Source organism: Brachypodium distachyon, chromosome 4, assembly GCF_000005505.3.
Source record: "Brachypodium distachyon strain Bd21 chromosome 4, Brachypodium_distachyon_v3.0, whole genome shotgun sequence".
NCBI classification, from domain to species: domain Eukaryota; kingdom Viridiplantae; phylum Streptophyta; class Magnoliopsida; order Poales; family Poaceae; genus Brachypodium; species Brachypodium distachyon.
In genome coordinates this window covers 20426734-20445629 of record NC_016134.3, presented here as the reverse complement: position 1 = coordinate 20445629, position 18896 = coordinate 20426734, and the positions used below count along the sequence as shown (strand labels likewise).

Below are 18896 nucleotides of genomic sequence, written 5' to 3'. Positions count from 1 at the left end.
TTATACGAAGTGTCAGAGGTGTCCATCTGGCCTGACGCACTTTCTTACCGCGTCAGTGGGGAGCTTGCGGTAGTGATGGTTTTTGTAGTAGTGATTGTATGAATCCTTTTAATTGCACCAAAAATTAAGCAAAATTTGATATTTGGCAAGTACAGTAGGTTAACAAGGCTTCATAGCTAAGTATTTCAAGTTCTGAAATCTGTATTTTGTTGCCTTTTTGTATGAATTTTAGCTTTTGATAAATGGCATTGCAAAAAAATTGTATTGTGGTCATTGTTAATACAGACGGGTTAATTTGATATATGCCACTGCAATTTAGGCGATTTCGAAAAATGCCACTGCAATTTTCATCTTTTGATAAATGGCATTGCAAATTTTCAGCTTCTTCAAAAAATGCCATTACAATAGGTCAAAAGATGCCACTGCAGTGGCATTTTTCAAAGGATGAAAATTGCAGTGGCATTTTTCGAAATCGCCAAAATGGCATATATCAAATTAACCAAGGACTTCATGTTGTAAAGTGTTGCAGTGGATGTTGTACAGTGTCTACCATTTTTGTTTGCAAATTATTTTTGCAGGTGTTGTATGATTTTTAGCTTCCCTCTTTTTTATCCCAAACTAATGCAATTTTTAGTTGTTTCTCAGGGTTTATTAGCAGAAGTTTTTTGATGTTCTATTATTGGTTATAATGAATAATTTACTCAATGTACGCATTCCGTTAAAGGTCACAATCAGCAATCCTTTTATTTCATTTTATTCGTTTTACAATTCAGATGTAATTGTATTCGGTTAAAGGTCACAATCAGCAATCCTTTTATTTCATTTTATTCGTTTTACAATTCAGAAGTAATTGTTCATATTACAATTCGAGTCATTCCTTTTTTGTAGCTGCAGTTTGACTGGTAGTAACTATCATCTGAGTTCAGCATGAGAGCTGGAATTACCCCAGAACACTTCATCCATAGATTTTATTTTGTGAGAACCCTACTCAGCTAAATATAGTATGGAAATTTGAGCTGCTAGAATTTTTTTTCATTTCTAAATACCGAGGTTAGAAGTCGATTCTGATCCCAAATTTATGGTGGCTGTTCTATTTACATTCAACAAGCTTAACGCTCCAAACTGTGTAGCAATGAGCAAAAAGGGAAACTATTTAAGAATAAATCAAAGTATTGTGCTTGTTGTCATGCTGATAAGCATTTCAATATGTGATAATGCACTCATATGCCAATTTAAGTTATGCACATATACTTAATGAGCTTTTCTTTAGCCTTGCAGGCCCCAGTAAACTACATATGCATTTATTGTGTGTAACAAAGTTTGCGGCCATTATCAATGGCTATGTCTACCATTTCAGTCCATATATTTCAGTCCATATATTTGCCTTAGTGCCTTCTTCACCACTTCTTGGTCTGCTTCAGGTACTTGTTGTGTTTGTTCACAATAAGTCCTAATCAAAATTTAATTGCTTAGTAACTTAATTCTCCATGTTGTCAGTACGTGATCAGGTCCATTCTTTCCATGTTAAATGAGATTACCGTTGTATTGCCAATATTTTATTACTGGATATTGTCATAATGGAATTCTTATGTTAATATACTCCCTCCGATCAATATTAATTGTCGAAAAATTACATGTATCTAGACGCTTTTTAGACATAGATGCATCCATATTTGGGCAAATTTGAGACAATTAAATGAATCGGAGGGAGTATTATTTTAGATTCCAATGTTTCTATGGACTCTATTAGTGCCCTAGCAGATATCAATGCATTTTAATTGCATCCAACACCACTCGGATGCTGATTACTATTTTGTATTATATTACATTGTGTTAATACTGTTTGAGATTTGATGCAGGACAGAATCCATGATTGGAGAGCAACAACGCTCGTGTCGACATCCATTCTCTTCATTGCAGTTTTGTTTTGGTTTATTGGCATGCTCTCTCAGTATAGTAATCGTAATTTCAAAATTTCTAGGCGGCATCTTATGTATTCAAATATACTAATTAAAAGATTTTATAAAGCTTGCCAGTATAGGAGCACTGTATTGTTTCAATCTATCGAGACTCTTTCCTGATAATACATGTCACATGCATGCTGAGAAACCAAACCATTCTTCCTCTGAGCCACTGGCCAAACACCATGTCTTAACAATAGATTAAATGTCTATCATGTGCTTGGAGGGTGAGGTTAATTTGATTTGCACGAAACTAACAAAGTAGGGTCTGGATCAATGCATTCCTGCTTCAGTTGCAGATCTTCTAGCCTTATTAGTTGTTACATGCAATCGAATCGGTACAGGAGTCCAGTGAAATGCTGCCATTGATTATTAGCAGGGAATGATGTAGTCTGGATATTTAAGGGTGGTGGAATAGTACTAAATGGGCATCATTTTCAAGTTGCATGTGACCTCCTGGAGTCCTGGACAATGCAACGAAGGAGCAGCGTTGCCATGATAATCTCCCGTTTTTCTTTTTTTCTGAACAAGTCCACACTGAATTTTGCCAGGTTCTCAACTTAGGTTAGATTTTGTATGGTTCCTAGAGAGTAAGCTGATACTAAGGATGGCATGGCTCTATTTGAATCCTATTCAGTATTAAGTGCATTTGGATTTCTTTCATTGTATTGTATCTTTCTTTTGATCTGTTAATACATGATAGACCTTTCCTTGATCTATTAACGTGCCTCGAACTTTAATTTGAAGGACACAAATAAAATATTTAGTACCTTTCTATGAAGAAGTATTCAGTTTCAAAATGGAAGTCAGTGTGTGCCCAAATGAAAGCACGTCGAACGTACATGCACTGCGAGATAATTTTGCACTTGTAACATAGGTTTTTTTAGTCAGTGTTAGCGCCATTTCTTTATTCATAAGTAAATAGCACGGAAAAGTATTATGAATAACACATAGCCAACTTGATAATGCATATTGCATCAGTAGGGTTACTCTTAACTCAAGCCATGCTTAAATAAGCAGTCGAGTGGCCTTTCCATCTGTGTTTTTGAAATGTAATCTTGTCAAAGAACCCGTATTTACGTCCTGGATTCAGCATTAGCCAGACCACTTGTGTCCAGAATAAACTGGCTTTTGATATAGCAATTATTTCAAACTCTCGGTTTCATTATTACCCCCTTGTCAATCCATGTGTCCGTTTATCCATTTGTAGACTTTCACACAATGTGGTAGATATGGAGACATAGTTGAGCTGGTTCTTGTTTTAATGTTGAAATTATATTCATGATAGGATCATAAAACACTTACAGCCCGTTTGGTAACCCACGTTTCATTTCATTTGGTTGAATTTGAATTCTTTGTTCAAAAATCATGTTTTTGTCTATCACATGGATTTGGAAAGCACAAGACAATTCCAAAGAAATGATGGATTTTGGAAAGGAATTGGGTTAGTTATAGTGCAATTCCTTGGAATTTGAGATTGAATTCTCATGACCAATTCCGTGGCAACCTAACAAGTTCGTTTCTGGAATTCAAAATGAATTCCTGAATTCTAGGCCCAAATGATGAGTGCCAATTGAGCTGTTATTGGATTTGTTTACATTTCTGATCCCTAAACCCTAAACCCCGACGTTGTTTTATTTGGGCCTGGGGATCAGGGTTTAGGGTTTAGGGAACAGAAATGACGACGACGACAATGATGTTAACGGGGCCGCTTTGGTGGCGGCGCTCGGCCGCGACGTCTGGCCAAACTGAACGCTGTGTCGGCCAGTGGCGGAGGGGAGGAGGGCGGCTGCGCGCGCCCACGGCGTGTGGCGGAAGGCGGAGTCGCTGTATGATTCGTAAGACGACAACCCGCCGATCACTCAGAGCACGTGCCCCACATAGCCTTAGGCGGTGGCGTTGTATGATTCGTGCCCCTCCCCCGATCTCCTCGCTTGCTCTCTTCCCGTCATATCCCTTGCTCGATCTCTGGGCTCTGGCTCTCTCGGTCTTTCTCAGTCGCATCACCCCCCAATCTGCCTCCCCACTCCTCGATCTTTGGTCTCCCTCCCCCAGCTTCCCTTCTAGATCCCTCTCTGTCTTTCTCCGGCGTGTAGGCAAATGGCGGCGGTGCCGTGCGGAGGTGCTGAGTCAGCGGAGCCGCTCGGAGCAGGGCTGGGGCCAGCGGAGGAAGGATATTGCGGTGGCAGCAGCGCCCGTGCACCAGTGTGCGTGTGCAGAGGCGGCAACGTCGCGCGGAGGCAGCCGTCTGGAGGCGACACCCGTGCCCCTTCGCGCGTGTTCAAAGGTCGCGGCGCGGAGGCAACGGGGCAGCCCGGACTGGGGCTGTGGCCAGCAACGTGATATGGACATGATCACCATGGATATGACCATTAGAACCCAAATTCTTGGAGTATTCTATAACAATTATACTCAGGTGAATTCAATTACTAGATGTGTTCAATATTTTATTGGCAAAGAGGCAGAGCTACTATCTTGTATAATCTTATTATGTAGGCATATAATTGAGACATTAGTTTGATATAGTATATTCGCAATTTCAGATTGCATCCGCTATTTATCTTGTTCTTGCTTTTTCTTCGATTGCTTGCAGGAACAAAAACCTTTGTGGTCAGGTTGATCGTGCCCCCGCGGGATCAGTAACCCTCTGGAGTTGGTGTATCGAATGCTAAGGCATTGATTTCTAGGCCGTAGTCGGATCGTCAACGTCAGCTCCTACCCAAATTGAGAGTTATCAATCTCATCGAAAGATCAGGCCACCCACACCCATATCACAACGGCAGGAGGATATTGCGGTGGTTCCCGAGCAGCAGCGCCCGTGTGCAAAGTCGGCGGCTTGCTCGTCGGGACGCCTCGTTGTCTTGTGTGCGGTGGCGGCGAATGGAGAGGTACTTCTGATGCCCCGTAGGTGTTCGAAGGAATGCCTTACCGGGATGCTTTTTTTTTTGAACTAGTACTTGATTTAGGAATTGGTGATTTAGTGGGTGTTTTTCGAAAGGATTGCATGGTAGGGCTGTCGAGAACTTTGTTCACCACATAATAGGTATATTGATGATGCTGAGATCATTTGAGTGGCCTTCTCCCTGGTATAAGCGATTTGATTCGAGGATTGGGCAAGGTTATTGTGATTGAAGCAGACTGTATGATGTTGATGATGCATTCTCCTAACCGGGTAGTGTAAATGTGTAACCGGGAGGAGATAGGTAAGCATGGATAATTGGCAAGTATGCACACTTAACGTGACAAGTGGACACTGTTAATCCGGCAAGTAGATATAATTAAACCGGTAGGTAAGTTTGGATAACGTGGTAAGTAGACAACGTGAACCCGGCAAGTAGCTCCAAGTAATCCGACAAGTAGGTGTAGGTAACCTGTCAATTAGACACAATTAATGTGGCAATTAGGTACAGTGAACCCGGCGGTTAGCTCTAAATAATCCGGCAGGTAGGTGTAATTAACCTGGCAATCAGACACAATTAACATGGCAAGCAGGCACAGTGAACCCGGCAAGTAGCTCCAAATAATACGGCAAGCAGGTGTAGTTAACCTAGAAATTATGCTCAATTAAAGTGGCAAGTATGCACCTTGAGTCCGGCAAGTAGCTACAAATAATCAGGCAAATAGGTGTAGTTAACCTGACAATTGGGCACAATTAAAGTGCAAGTAGGCACCGTGAACCCGGCAAGCAGCTACAAATAATTCAGCAAGTCGGTGTAATTAACCTGGCGATTAGGCATAATAAAAGTGGCAGGTAGGCACCATGAACCCGGTAAGTAGCTCCAAATAATTTGGCAAGTAGGTGTAGTTAATCTGGCATTTGGCACAATTAATGTGGCAGAAGTAGCTCCAAATAATCCGACAAGTAGGTTAGTTATCCTAACAAATAGACGCAATTAACCTGGCAAATAGCCACAAATAATGCGGATTTGATGGAACTTGAAACTAGACACAGCTAACTTGAGAAGTAGGCTCGACAAACAATCATGGCTAACCTGTGAAATAGGCATGACAAGTAGACATTGCTAACTTGACAAGTAGCCATATATAACTTGACAAGTAGTCATAACTAACACATCAAGTAGGCATTGTCAAGTAATCATTAACCTGCATTTTTCGAGGCCTTCTCATATGCAATTACGAATGATAAATTTTCATATTCGAACCGGTCAAAATTTTGGTGTGGAAAATATGTGCAATCTATTATTTATATATTAAAAGTACATTACGGAGCAACCACGAAGAAGACAAGAAGGACGCTAGAAAATCCCACAAAATAAAATAAAATTCTAACCTTAGATTAAATAGAATAGAAAACAACCACCATTACATCTAAGATCAAAATTATTACCCACCAATGCCACCAACCGTATAAAAATCTTCCCTCTGAATCAGAACTGCGATCTGAGCCTTCGAGCCTGAGCCCATCGGCCATGGTCCCGTCCTTTTTCTACATTGGCTCAATAGACCAAATCAGCCGCCCGCCGCCATCCAGATCGGGGTTCGGATTCGCTGGGTTCGTTCCGCAGTTCGCCCTCCGATTAGCGACTCGGAGCAGGGCAGGGACGCCGGTGCTCTCGGCGAGACGGCATTCAGACGGCCGGCGAGGGGCGTCGTGGCAGGGATAACTCAGGGCACGGGAGCACCGAGCGAGGGTGCCGGTGAAATCCGGCTGGCTCTGCGGTGCTTCTAGAGGCGACGCTCCACCGGAGCCCGGCAAGAAGGCGCGTGTGATGGGGTTGAGGTGGTCGGGATTCTCATCTGAGCCCTGGGGGCTGCCTCGACGAGCTGTGCCCGTTTGATCTGTCCCAGAGGCATGGGGATCGTTGTAATGAGCGGGATTAAAAAAACAACAGCCATGGACCATGGCCAAGGTCTTCAACGACGTCACCCTCATGCTCTGTAACAAGTCGCAGGTTCGCCGCCCCCTCCCCCGGTTAATTATCAAGCAATTCCCGCGAAGCATTAGATGGCAACGATGGTTTTCCGATGGTTCGTTAATAGTAACAGATGTACGGTACTTTGTAGGAAAAAGAAACCGTTTGATCTGTCCCAGAGGCATTACACAGAACGCAGGCCATGGGGATCGTTGTAATGAGCGGGATTAAAAAAACAACAGCCATGGGCCATGGCCAAGGTCTTCAACGACGTCACCCTCATGCTCGGCAACAAGTCGCAGGTTCGCCGCCCCCTCCCCCGGTTAATTATCAAGCAATTCCCGCGAAGCATTAGATGGCAACGATGGTTTTCCGATGGTTTGTTAATAGTAATAGATGTACGGTACTGCGGTTTGTTGTAGGAAAAGAAAAGCTTTCTAGCTTTACGTACCAAATTGTTTGGTGCAGATTTGGTTAGACCGTGCGAGCTCCAGGTTTGATCACTTAATGCGAACCCCTTAATCGCCTCTTGGATTTCTAGCATTAGATGGCAACCATGATCTTCCGATGGTCCGCCAGTTGCAGATGTTCAATGATGCTTAAAAAGTTATTTTGTGCACATGCCCAATTTGAGTGGCATAGGTTTTGATGAGCTGATAAATCATGGTATAGCCCTTCTCATAATTTCTAGTTGCATATGCACCATTTGATGTAGAAAGACGGTTTGATTTTCATCTGCATATGCACGATTTTGTGTGTGCAGATGTGATAAGATCGATGGGGCTACAAATCATGAAACTGCCTTACATTAGAATCTTTAGTGGCTTTGGCTCCAGGAGAGAATTCTAGCGAGTGACATCCTTGACAAGCACGCCTCCTTTCACTGCCTCAAACCCTCTCTATGATTAGCATGACATTCAGTTGCTCAGGTTCAGCTCATTTTGGTATTCCATGGACTCAAGCCACAATGTGACTACGCAAAGCACTATGTCTGGGAACTTCGATTGGGTAGTTCACATTTGTCTTTTTCTCTTTGGGCTTGATGATTTAGGCAGGCCAAGTTTTGTAATTGATGTGCTTGCAGTACAACTATCCTTTCCCTAAAACTTTTTGGAGATATTGAATGGGGCTTTTTGTATGACGAGTTGATGACAGTTAATAGTTGAAAGTACAAGGTAATGACCTCAAAAATTTGTTAGCCTATGTGAGGTCAATGTTTGAGAAGATTTTTTTTTCTTATCCCTACAATCTCTACGCTTGGGTAGTTTCCTCGCGCTCTCAGCGATTTGGGACCTGCGCGACTCTGCGCCCGTGGGACTGTGGGCCATGCTGGTCAGTGATGGTGAGTTATGGCGGTTAGTGCTTCGTACGTGTCGCTTTCTGTGTGGTGCAGAGGGTCGGTTCGGCCGATGCGTGTCTAGCGCTTGGGTAGCTCTTCCTCCCCCTTTCGGGCTTTGGTCTCCCCTCCCGGCGTCTGGTTCCTTCGTCGAGCGGTTTCCTTCGCCTGCTTGTCGGTGTTTTGGTTGCTTCTCCGCCTAGCCTCGTCCGTGTTGATGCCGCGTGTTTCGTCGTCGGCTGGCCTCGCTGTTGTTCCTTCTGCCGTCGACGCTGGATTGTGATTCAGGTTTGTCCCCCTTCGGTGAGATGGTTTGTGTTAATGGTTTTATGCGTTGCCTCCGTTGGCCGGTTAGATCTGATCTAGGTGCTTCTGTTCAGGTTGTGAAGGTGGGATCTGGTTGCCGCTGGTTGTATCGGCTTGGGTGACCGCACTGCGTTGACTGTCAAGCTGTTCGGTGCCGCTCTGCTGTTTGTCTGCTTTCGAGGTGCGTGTTTTCATGCGATGTTGTTCTTTGATTATGAGCTTTCATGGTTTGTTTGCCGCGGTACCCTTGTTGTTTTGGTTCGTGAGTGCGGGTATTTTTCTTTCTCTTGCTGTCTTTGCCTTGCGATTTAGCGTCCATGGAGTGTCGGGTGTCTTCGGGCGGTGGTGGTCGCGGTCGGCCGGCGTCGAATGCCGCGGTAGGTGAGTGCTCGCGTGCAAGTGGCTGTCCGCGCCCGGCCCGTGGTTCCGCGCGGGGGGAGAGGGGGGTGTCCACGCGAGGGGGGCGTGGTGGGGGGGGGCGCGGGGTGTGGTGGGCGAGGAATCTTCCAGGCGGGGTGGCCGGGTCCGCGGGGCCGCGGTTGGGGGATCCTCGAGGTGCGGTGGTCGGGGTCGCGGGGCCGCGGGTAGGGGGTCATCCACTGATGATGGCACCGAATCTGCTATTGATTCACGACGTTTTGTTAAGCGCTCGGGTATGCGGCTCCGATACTTCTTGACAGATGATTGCTGCGTTCCTTTTGTTTGGTGTTGTCGGTTCATCGTCGGAAAATGTTCATTGCCGTGCGGGTTTGTTCGCATGCAGGTGCGAGTGTCACGCTGGCGCGTGCGGAAGATGCGCGCACGCCTAGTGGACGTGCCTTCGCCCTCCCTGTTGTCGGCTGCCGAGGCTGCATCCGATGGTTTGTTGTTGCGATGATTCTTTTTCTGTTTTTTGGGCGGGCTGCCGCTGGTTCATGTTGCGTGGTGACCATCGTGCTGAGTGTACATTTATTTTCTTTGCCTTTTTTCCGTGCCTGTCTCCAGTTCTGTTGCGGCCCATGCTGCCAGTCCTGGCGGGTGGACAGGTCGATGTCGTTCGTGGGATGCCTTCAGTTCCGGCGGCTGTGCTGCGTCGCACCGTTGGTAACGTTGTCGATGAACGCGCTGATTGTTCGTGTTCTTCCGTGGTCGTCTCATTTATTTCCGCTGTAGGTTGTTTGGTTCTCCCTTCAGCTCGTGCTCCTTTCACGCGCGAGACCCATAGGAGGAGACGCGTCTCCCGACGCCCTTGGGTGTTTGGTTAGTCCTTTGTTTGGATCTGCATCTGCCTTCATTCTTCCAATTATTCTTCTGCCGTCCTCTTTCGTGCGAGTTGTACCGGCAAGAATTAGTGCTCTGTTCTGTTCCAGGGTTGCCTCCTTGTTTCATTCCGGTAGATCGGTTCCCAAGGCTCTCAAAGGATTATATTTCTTACCTGAAAGGTATACTGTCAGAACTATTATGCTTGCTGAGCTTGTCATCCAGGCAACGGTGCAACCTGCTGTTTTGCGTGTATGAGGACGTAGTGTTTTTTAAAACGAATGGGATGTGAGGAATATTTGCGCAGAAAACAGATGTTGCTGTTTTCGCTGCTGTTATTATTTTGGGATTCATATAGATGTTAGTTTGTTTTGTTGGCTGGATGTGGTTTGGTTTTTTGAGTTGACCTTACTATTTACTTCTGGCCTGTACGGACGCCTAATGTTTGATTCGGTTGAAGTGGCCAATAGTGGTTGTTTTGTAGAACATATGTGTATTGCTATGGTTTTTCGTACTACTCGAAGAATTGGATTGATATAATACGTTTTGTTATGGCGCGATGCATTGGTCTAATTGGGTGCTCTCTGTTGTGTTCGCAATTGGTTACCCGGATAGGTCTTACCACGGCGGTCTTGATTACATGTGCCTTTTTTGCGGCGCTCTGTTCTGGTGTTATGAGAGGATTGAGCGCGGTTCTGGCGTGTCCGAGGGGACCCTAGTTTATAATTTGTGTTGCAGAGGAGGACGAGTAGTGTTGCCCCGATACGTCGATTGGCCGTTACCCTTGAGAGAGCTGGCTGATTTTAGTGGTGGTTCCCGTTCCAGGGAGTTCATGTGACGATCCGCCATTATAATTCACCTTTTGCCTTCACTTCATTGGGGGTCGATATTGACAAGAGTATAAACACCGGCAATGGTCCTTACGTTTTCCGTATACACGGCGTTGTTTCTCACCGTATTGGTTCTCTGGTTCCTTCAACCGGAAAACCTCCACGGTTTGCCCAGATGCCGCTCTTGTTGTTGGAGATTTTGCTGGGGATCGAAGTAAGTTTGATATTGTGGTTCAGTTACAGGAGGGGCCTCTAAAGCAGATTTCTTCTTTGCACCCCGCCATTATGGCTTAGCAGTATCCTCTTTTGTTCCCGTACGGGGAGAAGGGGTTTTATAAGGGCATTAAGTTTGTTCAGGTCGGTGATAGCCCTATCGGTGCAGGGATGTTGTTAGTAGTCTTGAGTATTATTGCTACCGTTGTCACTACAGGAAGGGACAGCCCAACCCTTATATATGTTATGGTCGTCTTTCGGATCAAGCTAAGGTTGATGCTTATTCATGCATAGAATTTAACCGGCTTTCTTACATTAGTAGGAACCTGAAAAAGTTGAGGGGTGAGACCTACCAGGGTTTGTCCGATGCAGTGGGGCAGGGGGCTGCCACTAGGAAGAATGTGGGTGTCCGCATTCTTCTGCCATCAAGTTTTATTGGGTCTCGCCGTTATTTGGCCCAGAATTACCAAGACGCAATGGCCATTTGCAGGGTATATGGGGCTCCAGATTTATTTGTCACTTTTACATGCAATCCGAAGTGGGATGAGATCGCCCTTGCATCGTCGTTAGAGCCGGGCCAGACCCACTCGGATAGGGCTGACGTCTGCGCTAGGGTGTTTAAGATGAAACTTGACGAGCTGTATGATGACATTAAGGGTGGTTCTGCTTTTGGGCCTACAAGGGCTGGTAAGAATACGATGTTTTGGTTACTGCTTTCGTTTGGCTGTTTCCTGTTAGTTGTTGAGTTGCTCACTACTTGTTCTATCTTCCTTTCTTGCTTTGTTGTCTTCTTTGTTTCCGTTATAGTTCCGTACACGGTTGAGTTCCAGAAGAGGGGTCTGCCTCACGCCCATATGCTTTTCTGGCTGGATATCAAGTCTAACGCTGCTTCAGATGGCGGTGCTGATGTGTTCGCTGATTTCATAGATAGTATTGTTTCAGCAGAGTTGCCTGATATTAACGCTGATCTTCTTGCATATGCGTTGGTGGATGAGTTTATGGTGCATGGGCCTTGTGGTTCCATGAATGTGGGCTGTCCCTGTATGAAAGATGGTGTCTGTTCTAAGAGGTATCCAAAAAGTTTCGGACATGAAACCCATATCGACAAGGACGGATTTCCGGTATACAAGCGACGTGACGATGGTCATTTTGTGATGAAGGGGATGTGTCGTTTAAACAACAGATGGGTTGTGCCGCATAATGTGTTGTTGCTTAAGAAGTATCAGGCCCATATTAATGTGGAATGGTGCAACAAGACAAATCTGGTTAAGTATTTGTTCAAGTACATCAACAAGGGTTCTGATCGTGCCAAAATAAAATTGTATGGTCTCTGTGCCGCGGAATTAGAGGATTCTGTTTGCGGTGGTGTTGACGAGGTGGAGGAGTATATTAATTGCTGGTACTTGTCATCTTGTGAGGCTATCTGGAGGCTCTTTTCGTTCGATGTGCACGTTCGGTTTCCATCTGTCGAGAGGCTTGAGATCCATTTGCCTGGTGGCACGAATAGAGTTACTTATACGGAGGATGATAGGCTCACAGATGTGGTTGGCAGACGGAATGTGAGGAAGAGTTCCGTGACTGAATGGTTTGGTATGAATAGGAAGCATGAATCCTATCGGGATCTAACTTACTGTGAGTTCACCAGGAGATATACCTGGTATAAGAGTCGGAAATGTTGGAAGCCTCGTGGTGGCAGTGCTAAGTTAGGTAGGATTAGGTATGTCCATCCTACTACAGGCGAGCTGTTCTATCTGAGAATGCTGTTAATGTGTGCACGGGGAGCTCGGAGCTTTGACGATCTTAGGACAGGGAACGACATATCCTACTTTTCGTGAGGCTTGCCGGGCGCGTGGGCTTTTAGGATATGATACCGAATGGTCTTTCGTGTTTGATGAGACTGTTTTATGGGCCACACCTAACCAACTTAGGAATCTGTTTGTTACGATTTTGATGTTTTGTGATGTTGGGAATGCTTCCGTTTTATTTAATAAATATTGGACGTACATGTCTCAAGATATTTTGTACGGGGTTCGTAGGGCTTTGCGCAATCAGTCATATTCCATGCCAGAAAACCTTCTGCGGTACCGTTTGTTGAAGGAGTTAACAGTGTTGTTCGAGAAGAGCGGTGGATCCATAATGTCTTACAATCTCCCTGACGCTGATGCGATGGACGGTGGTTCGTTCTTGAATAGCCTGGTTGCTGAAGAGATGGGTTATGATAGGTCTGTTCTTGCTACTGAATGGGAGACTATGTATGAGAGTTTGAACATAGAGCAGCTCGATGTTTACGGTAGTATAATCGATGCTGTGAACGATCGTAGGCCTGGTGTTTTTTTTGAGTCGGGATATGGGGGTACCGGAAAGACTTTTTTGTGGAGGACAATTGCCGCTAAGTTGCGTTCATGTGGGAAGATTGTTCTTGCAGTTGCGTCATTTGGTGTTGCTGCATTGCTACTGCCAGGCGGGAGAACTGCCCGTTCGCGTTTTCACATCCCCGTTGATGTTGATGATTCTTCCGTCTGTGGTATAGGTCGTGGTACCGTGCTTGCGGATTTGGTCAGGCAAGCTGCTTTGATATTGTGGGATGAGGCGCCAATGTCCCATAGGAAATGCCTTGAGTGCTTGGACCATTCTCTGAGGGATTTACTTTCCGAGAATCAATCATCAAATGCTTCTCTTCCTTTTGGTGGTCTTCCGGTGGTTCTTGGTGGTGATTTCCGCCAAGTCTTGCCTGTGATGCCTGGAGCTTCTAAGCAGAAAGTGCTGGACGCCGCTCTTTGTAGTTCCCCTTTTTGGCAGGATGTTAACGTGTTTAGTCTCCGTACTAATATGAGGTTGCAGGCATCAGGTTTGTCAGAGAGTGAAAGAGGTGAGTTGGCGGAGTTCGCAAAATGAGTGCTTGATGTTGGTGACGGTTTATTGCCCACGCAAAAGCGTTCCGACGATGGCGAGAATGTATGGGTTTCCATACCCGATAGGTTTCTTGTTATGGGGAAGGTTGATAGGATTGCTGGTATAGTTGATGAAATATATGATAATTTCTTGCTTTCTATGACCGTGCTTCGTATCTGGCGGATAGGGCTATTGTATGCCCCACGAATTCAGTTGTTGACGAGGTTAATGACTTCATCACGGCGATGATCCCGTGTGTTCTTAGGGAATATCTCAGCGCTGATAGAATTGCCCCTTCTTCTGAGCAGGTCCCTAACGTCGAGGAATTATATCCGGTAGAATTCTTGAATTCTATTGTCGTGCCTAATTATCCTCATCATTGCTTGAAGCTAAAAGTTGGCGTACCTGTGGTTCTGTTGAGAAATCTGAACCAGTCGCAAGGGTTGTGTAATGGAACGAGACTGCTTATTACTAAACTTGGTGATTATGTATTCGAGGGGACTGTTCTAACTGGCCTTGCAGTTGGGCAGTTGGTTTGCATACCTCGCATAGTTCTTAACGCCACATGTCCAAGATGGCCTTTTGTGCTCCAGAGATGACAATTTCCTGTTAGGGTTTGCTATGCCATGACCATAAACAAAAGCCAGGGTCAGACATTGGGGAAGGTTGGGTTGTACCTTACGGATCCTGTGTTCACCCATGGACAATTGTATGTTGCTGTATCAAGGATTACTTCGCCCGCTGGTTTGCGGGTGCTTATTGAGGAAGAAGATGGGTCTTGCGGCCGTATGACCAAGAACATTGTGTACAAAGAAGTCCTCGCCGCGTTTAGCCAGTGATCGGGTTTATTTTTATGTTCCTTTTGTTCCTTACATGCTTGTGGTGTTCGCGGTTACAGTGATGATGATGAGGTGGAGTCTGTTGTAGTTATGCTACCAATGACGATATGTTTGTGTCTGTGAGGATGTGTGGTGCTGTTTTTAAAATACGTTCGCTATTTATTAGCTTGTGCAATAAAGAAAGTATCCTTCTTTTTGATGTCTGTTCTGATGTGCCCCTTGTGTCTTAAATTTTTTTTTTGATGGGATAATTTAGTCTTGCCTTGGCATCTGGTATTGTAATTAGTGATTATTGACGATTATATATGCATGATGGTTTTGCTATTTTGTGTATTCCTGAGCTGTGAACTGATATTTCTATTGCCCTGCTTTTTTAAACAGGATGGCGGGATTGCCGTACTCTCTTTTGGAAGACGTTACAGGCGATAGGCAGGATTGGCGTGTCCGTGTCAGGGTTGCTCGCATTTGGAACCAGTGGAGCATGGACAGGCCTGATGATCTTCTACGTATTCATCTTGTTCTTGCCGACGAGAAGGTGCTGTGTTTGGTTTGCGTTTTGATTGGTTTGTTCTGCCGTCCTCTTGTGATGGTTTGTTCTATTTTATTTAGGGTGAAGGGATACATGGCATCATTGCTAAGCCTTGGCTGTCTAAGTTTGCTGAAGTCTTGAAGGAAGGTCGTGTGTACTATCTTCAGTATTTCGAGGTTACACCTGCCAGGGATTGGTTCCGTCCTGTCTTACACCGTTTTGAGATCAGACTCGCGAAATGGAGCACTGTGACCGAAGTTTCTCCCATGCCTGACGACTTCCCCCTTCATACATACAAATTGCGCACGTTTCAAAATCTGTTGGACAATATGGGTGACAAGATGTTCTTGGCAGGTTTGTGATGCTTTCTTCTTTCATTACTGATTTAGTTTATGCACGTTTTTTATTGATATACGTTTAGCATGCGCTGAGACGTTTTTTCTTTGCGAATATTTTCTCTGTCGGTTTATGATACCAGATGTGGTTGGCATCGTTACCGGCGTGTCTCCCTTGATTTCGGTCGATGTTAAAGGACGTCAGGTTTCAAAACGAGTTGTCCGTCTTACGGATACGAGGTGTTATATGAATTGTCCTACAAATTTTATAGATGATATTCTTTGTGCTTCTTTACTGAGTTTGTTTGCGGCCTGGTGTTAGAAATTTTTGCCTTGATTCCCTTGTTCGTTTCAGGCAGACAGCTATATTGGCTTTGTGGGACGAAAATGCTGAACATTTAGACGCAGATGCTTTGGTTGATTCTAGCCTCAGAGAGCCTGTCATTGCCTTGGTCATGGGATGTACTTACAAGATAGAAGATTGTGAGTTCCTCGGTTGTATGCTTTTTGTATTCATTAATGCAATCTGTCGTGCGGGCCGGTGCTTCATGACTGCGTTCTATTCTAAACAATTTTTTGTTGGCCCGAATGATTCTATGCAGCGATGCTCAGTTTGTCTGCCAGTTATGGTTCGAAGATCTGTATAAACATTGCTAATCCTGGCATTGTCTTCCTGAGAAATAGGTGAGAAATATCCATACGTAAGCCTGGACGTCTTATTTTTGTGTGACTTGCTAATTGTTTTCTTTTATTTACCATACCTGTGTCATTTCCTGCGTTGATGTTCGCGTTTTTGTAGTGTCTGTGGGTGTGACTCTTTTTTGCTTCTTCATATAACCTGTAGGGCTGGAAGTGTCCAGTATACCATCGAATGGATCGTGGATAAGGGACAAGGGTTCAGTGTTGTTGAGGTGGAAAAGTCTGATGTGGAGAGCCTTGGTTCCATGATACCTCACGTGGCTGCGGTACTGAATATGCCTTTTGTTTTGGTTTTGTTTGGTGTGCTTTATGTAGTTTTTAGGCGTTCTTTGTGCTGGCTTTTGCAGAATAGGAAGTTTAGATGTTACATTGTTATCAAAGAGTTGGTCCACGACCAGAATTGGTGGTTTCTTTCATGCGATACTTGCACTTACAAGGCCACAGAGGAAGGGGATGCTTACAAATGTACCAACAGTGCTTGCGGTTCTACAAGTGCCAGCCCAAGGTGATGTGAATAAATTTGTTATGTTGTTTGCCATCTTCTTGCATATCCGCGGTCTTGTTTTTTCTTTCGTCCGTCTGTCCCAGGCTTGCGAATTAATGTTGTAGGTACAAGCTTATTGTAGTGGCTGCTGAGAAGGAGTCGACTGTGGAGATGGTCTTTTTTGGTGATGTTGCAAGGGATCTGATTGGGAAGCCTGCCATCGATTTGGTTGCGACATCCCATGAGACGGCTTTCGCTGTTCCTAAGGAGTTATTAGATTTGGTTGGCAGGAAATACATTGTTGATGTCGCTGTTTCGCGTTACTCTTTCCGCATGGACCATATATCTTTTCAGGTTTTGAAATTTTACCCGGAGGGAGGATCTGTGTATGTGGATTTCGTGGCGTCATGTGCGACGGGTAGTGGACTGTCACCTGGGAGTTCACTACTGGTAGGTTTGTGATCTGTTTGACGATAGCATTTGGCGACTTCCATTTGATATGCGCCCTTCTTTTCGATATTGCACTGATTTGGTTCTTAGGGTGTATGGTTTTGGGTTTTCATCCGAGTCTGCAGATAAGTTGACGCCTGTTGCACCTTCGGCGGGGGTGGTGGGGCAGCATGCTGGTGAAACATCGTCTGTTTCGGGCGCTGAAGATTTGATTGATCCATTAATCATTGGCGATGAGGATGTCGGGGATGATGCAGCCGACGATTCGTTCATGCCGCCACGTGATGTCCTGGTTTGTTTTTCGGTCATGAAATTGCTTTTCTTCGGGTTTTGTATAGAAGCTTGCTAGCTGCTTTTGAACGCATGGGCGGTTGTTCTTCTGCGTTGTTTATCTGTGTTATGCACGTGCACGTGGGTTTCACCTGATGGTGGATGTGTTTTCTGTTAGGATCAATCAAGACTACCGGACCTAAATGGGTTGTCCAAGAAGGCTGGCTCTAATATGAAAGGTGCTTCTGCCGATAAGAGAAAGGATAAGAGGTTATTTCTTTGCACGGGTCCTCCACGTGCTATATATTTGTCGTGCCATAATAGACTGATGACTGGTCTTCTGTATGTTCTTACCATTTTTTTTTAGCTGTGATTTGCTGACAGGCAGCGACCCGGGATGTCCAGGTCGAATGCATCCAAGAAGCTGTTCGCGGTCCAAGAAAGTCTCGATGAATCTAAGTAGTTGTTCAGGTACTGGTATGCCCCTCATCCATGTCTGCATAGTCGCTGCTTGTCGCCTGTTCCATGCAGTTAATATTATAATTACATGCTATGGTCGTCCTGACCATTGTCTTTCTTTCCAGCACCATCTCACGACTGTGGCTGTTCGTCCTTGCTTGCATGGCTCTGGTTGCTTCTCAGATTGCGGCTCGACGGTGAGATGGGGCGCCCTTTGTTGTGAACGAAGAAGCTGTCGACATTGTTTGTGTTTCACAGTGTCTGTTCTTGGTTGTTCGTGTGTTGATCTGAAGATTTATGTAAGGCTTTGAGGCGGCACTATTTACCATGTTGGTTGTGAGACTTATATACGTCGTCTCGGGGAGGGCGTTTTGATGTTTCTGTTTGTTCTTTAGGACGTGTACCATCGTAACAGGTTGCTTCTGTCTCCCCGTGCGTACATCTTCGTGTGATGTTGTCCCGGTTGGTACATCTCAGCCCGTGGCTCAGGCCGTTCCGTGTATAGTTAGGTTCATGTCAATCTCCTTGCCCGATGATTCTCTGTTCGTTGTTCAGCGCCGTCTGAGGTCCGATTTTGCTTTTTTTTTGCCTAATGCACACATGAAATCCTGGTTTGGTTAGGCAAGCCAACGGACGAGATGATTTCTCGCGTTTGCGCAATCCTCATGGCCATTGGTACGGATTGAGAACGTGTAGCGGCGGATGGGTTGTCCTGATGCGTGAGACAGAATAAATTTATATGAGCGTGTAAGCTAATAGTGGGCGCCAAAGAAATTCGATTAATTTCATGTCCTGTGGCGCCCTCCCGTGCGAGTCTATTATTATAACTTGTTTCGGCGTTTTTGTTCATAAAAAAATGTGTCGGTATTCACCTGATGCACGATATTCGTGGGCGGTGGTGCGCTCGATGTTTAGGTTTCATTTAGTCTGGCCTTGTTTGCATGTATATTTATGTGTTTCCTGCCTTCTGCATGAAAAAAAAAAGGTACGCAAGTTGTCGCAAAGCTGTCGAGGTTAAAGGAAAAGGGAGTGTAAATGGGATATTCACGGGGAAGGTTTGAGGAAGACGGCGGCCCAGTAGGCGACGCATCTTCGGTCGTTTTTATCTGATCGTTTGTGGCGTCCTCTCCGGTCTGGCCCAGGTTAAAAAGAAAGCTGCGGAGTAATGTTTTGGGATCAT

At 45.2% G+C, this 18896-nt stretch overlaps 1 protein-coding gene and 1 long non-coding RNA gene across 2 annotated transcripts; both read left to right on the top strand.

Moving 5' to 3' along the window:
* Positions 1-6169: 6169 nt before the first annotated feature.
* On the top strand, positions 6170-7138 carry LOC112268591. Its single transcript, XR_002959849.1, has 2 exons — positions 6170-6874; positions 6987-7138. It is a non-coding gene; the product is annotated as an uncharacterized LOC112268591 (long non-coding RNA).
* Positions 7139-8558: 1420 nt separating this feature from the next.
* Positions 8559-18252, top strand: LOC100837907 (replication protein A 70 kDa DNA-binding subunit B). The gene is made up of 14 exons (XM_014903185.2): positions 8559-8658; positions 9241-9337; positions 9462-9560; positions 14872-15025; positions 15100-15373; positions 15498-15594; positions 15710-15837; positions 15957-16038; positions 16199-16558; positions 16663-16987; positions 17106-17279; positions 17436-17527; positions 17625-17734; positions 17842-18252. Exons 4-14 carry the CDS (start codon positions 14873-14875, stop codon positions 17937-17939), a joined length of 1893 nt encoding a protein of 630 aa, XP_014758671.2. The 5' UTR covers positions 8559-8658; positions 9241-9337; positions 9462-9560; position 14872; the 3' UTR covers positions 17940-18252.
* The last annotated feature ends 644 nt before the right edge of the window (positions 18253-18896 follow it).

Excerpts from the sequence above, each read along its gene's own strand:
- LOC100837907 (XM_014903185.2), top strand. The coding sequence starts at position 14,873 with ATGGCGGGATTGCCGTACTCTCTTTTGGAAGACGTTACAGGCGATAGG. Across the intron at positions 15,838-15,956 it reads TACTTACAAGATAGAAGATT|CGATGCTCAGTTTGTCTGCC; the intron begins GTGAGTTCCTCG and ends GATTCTATGCAG. Across the intron at positions 17,735-17,841 it reads AAGTAGTTGTTCAGGTACTG|CACCATCTCACGACTGTGGC; the intron begins GTATGCCCCTCA and ends CTTTCTTTCCAG.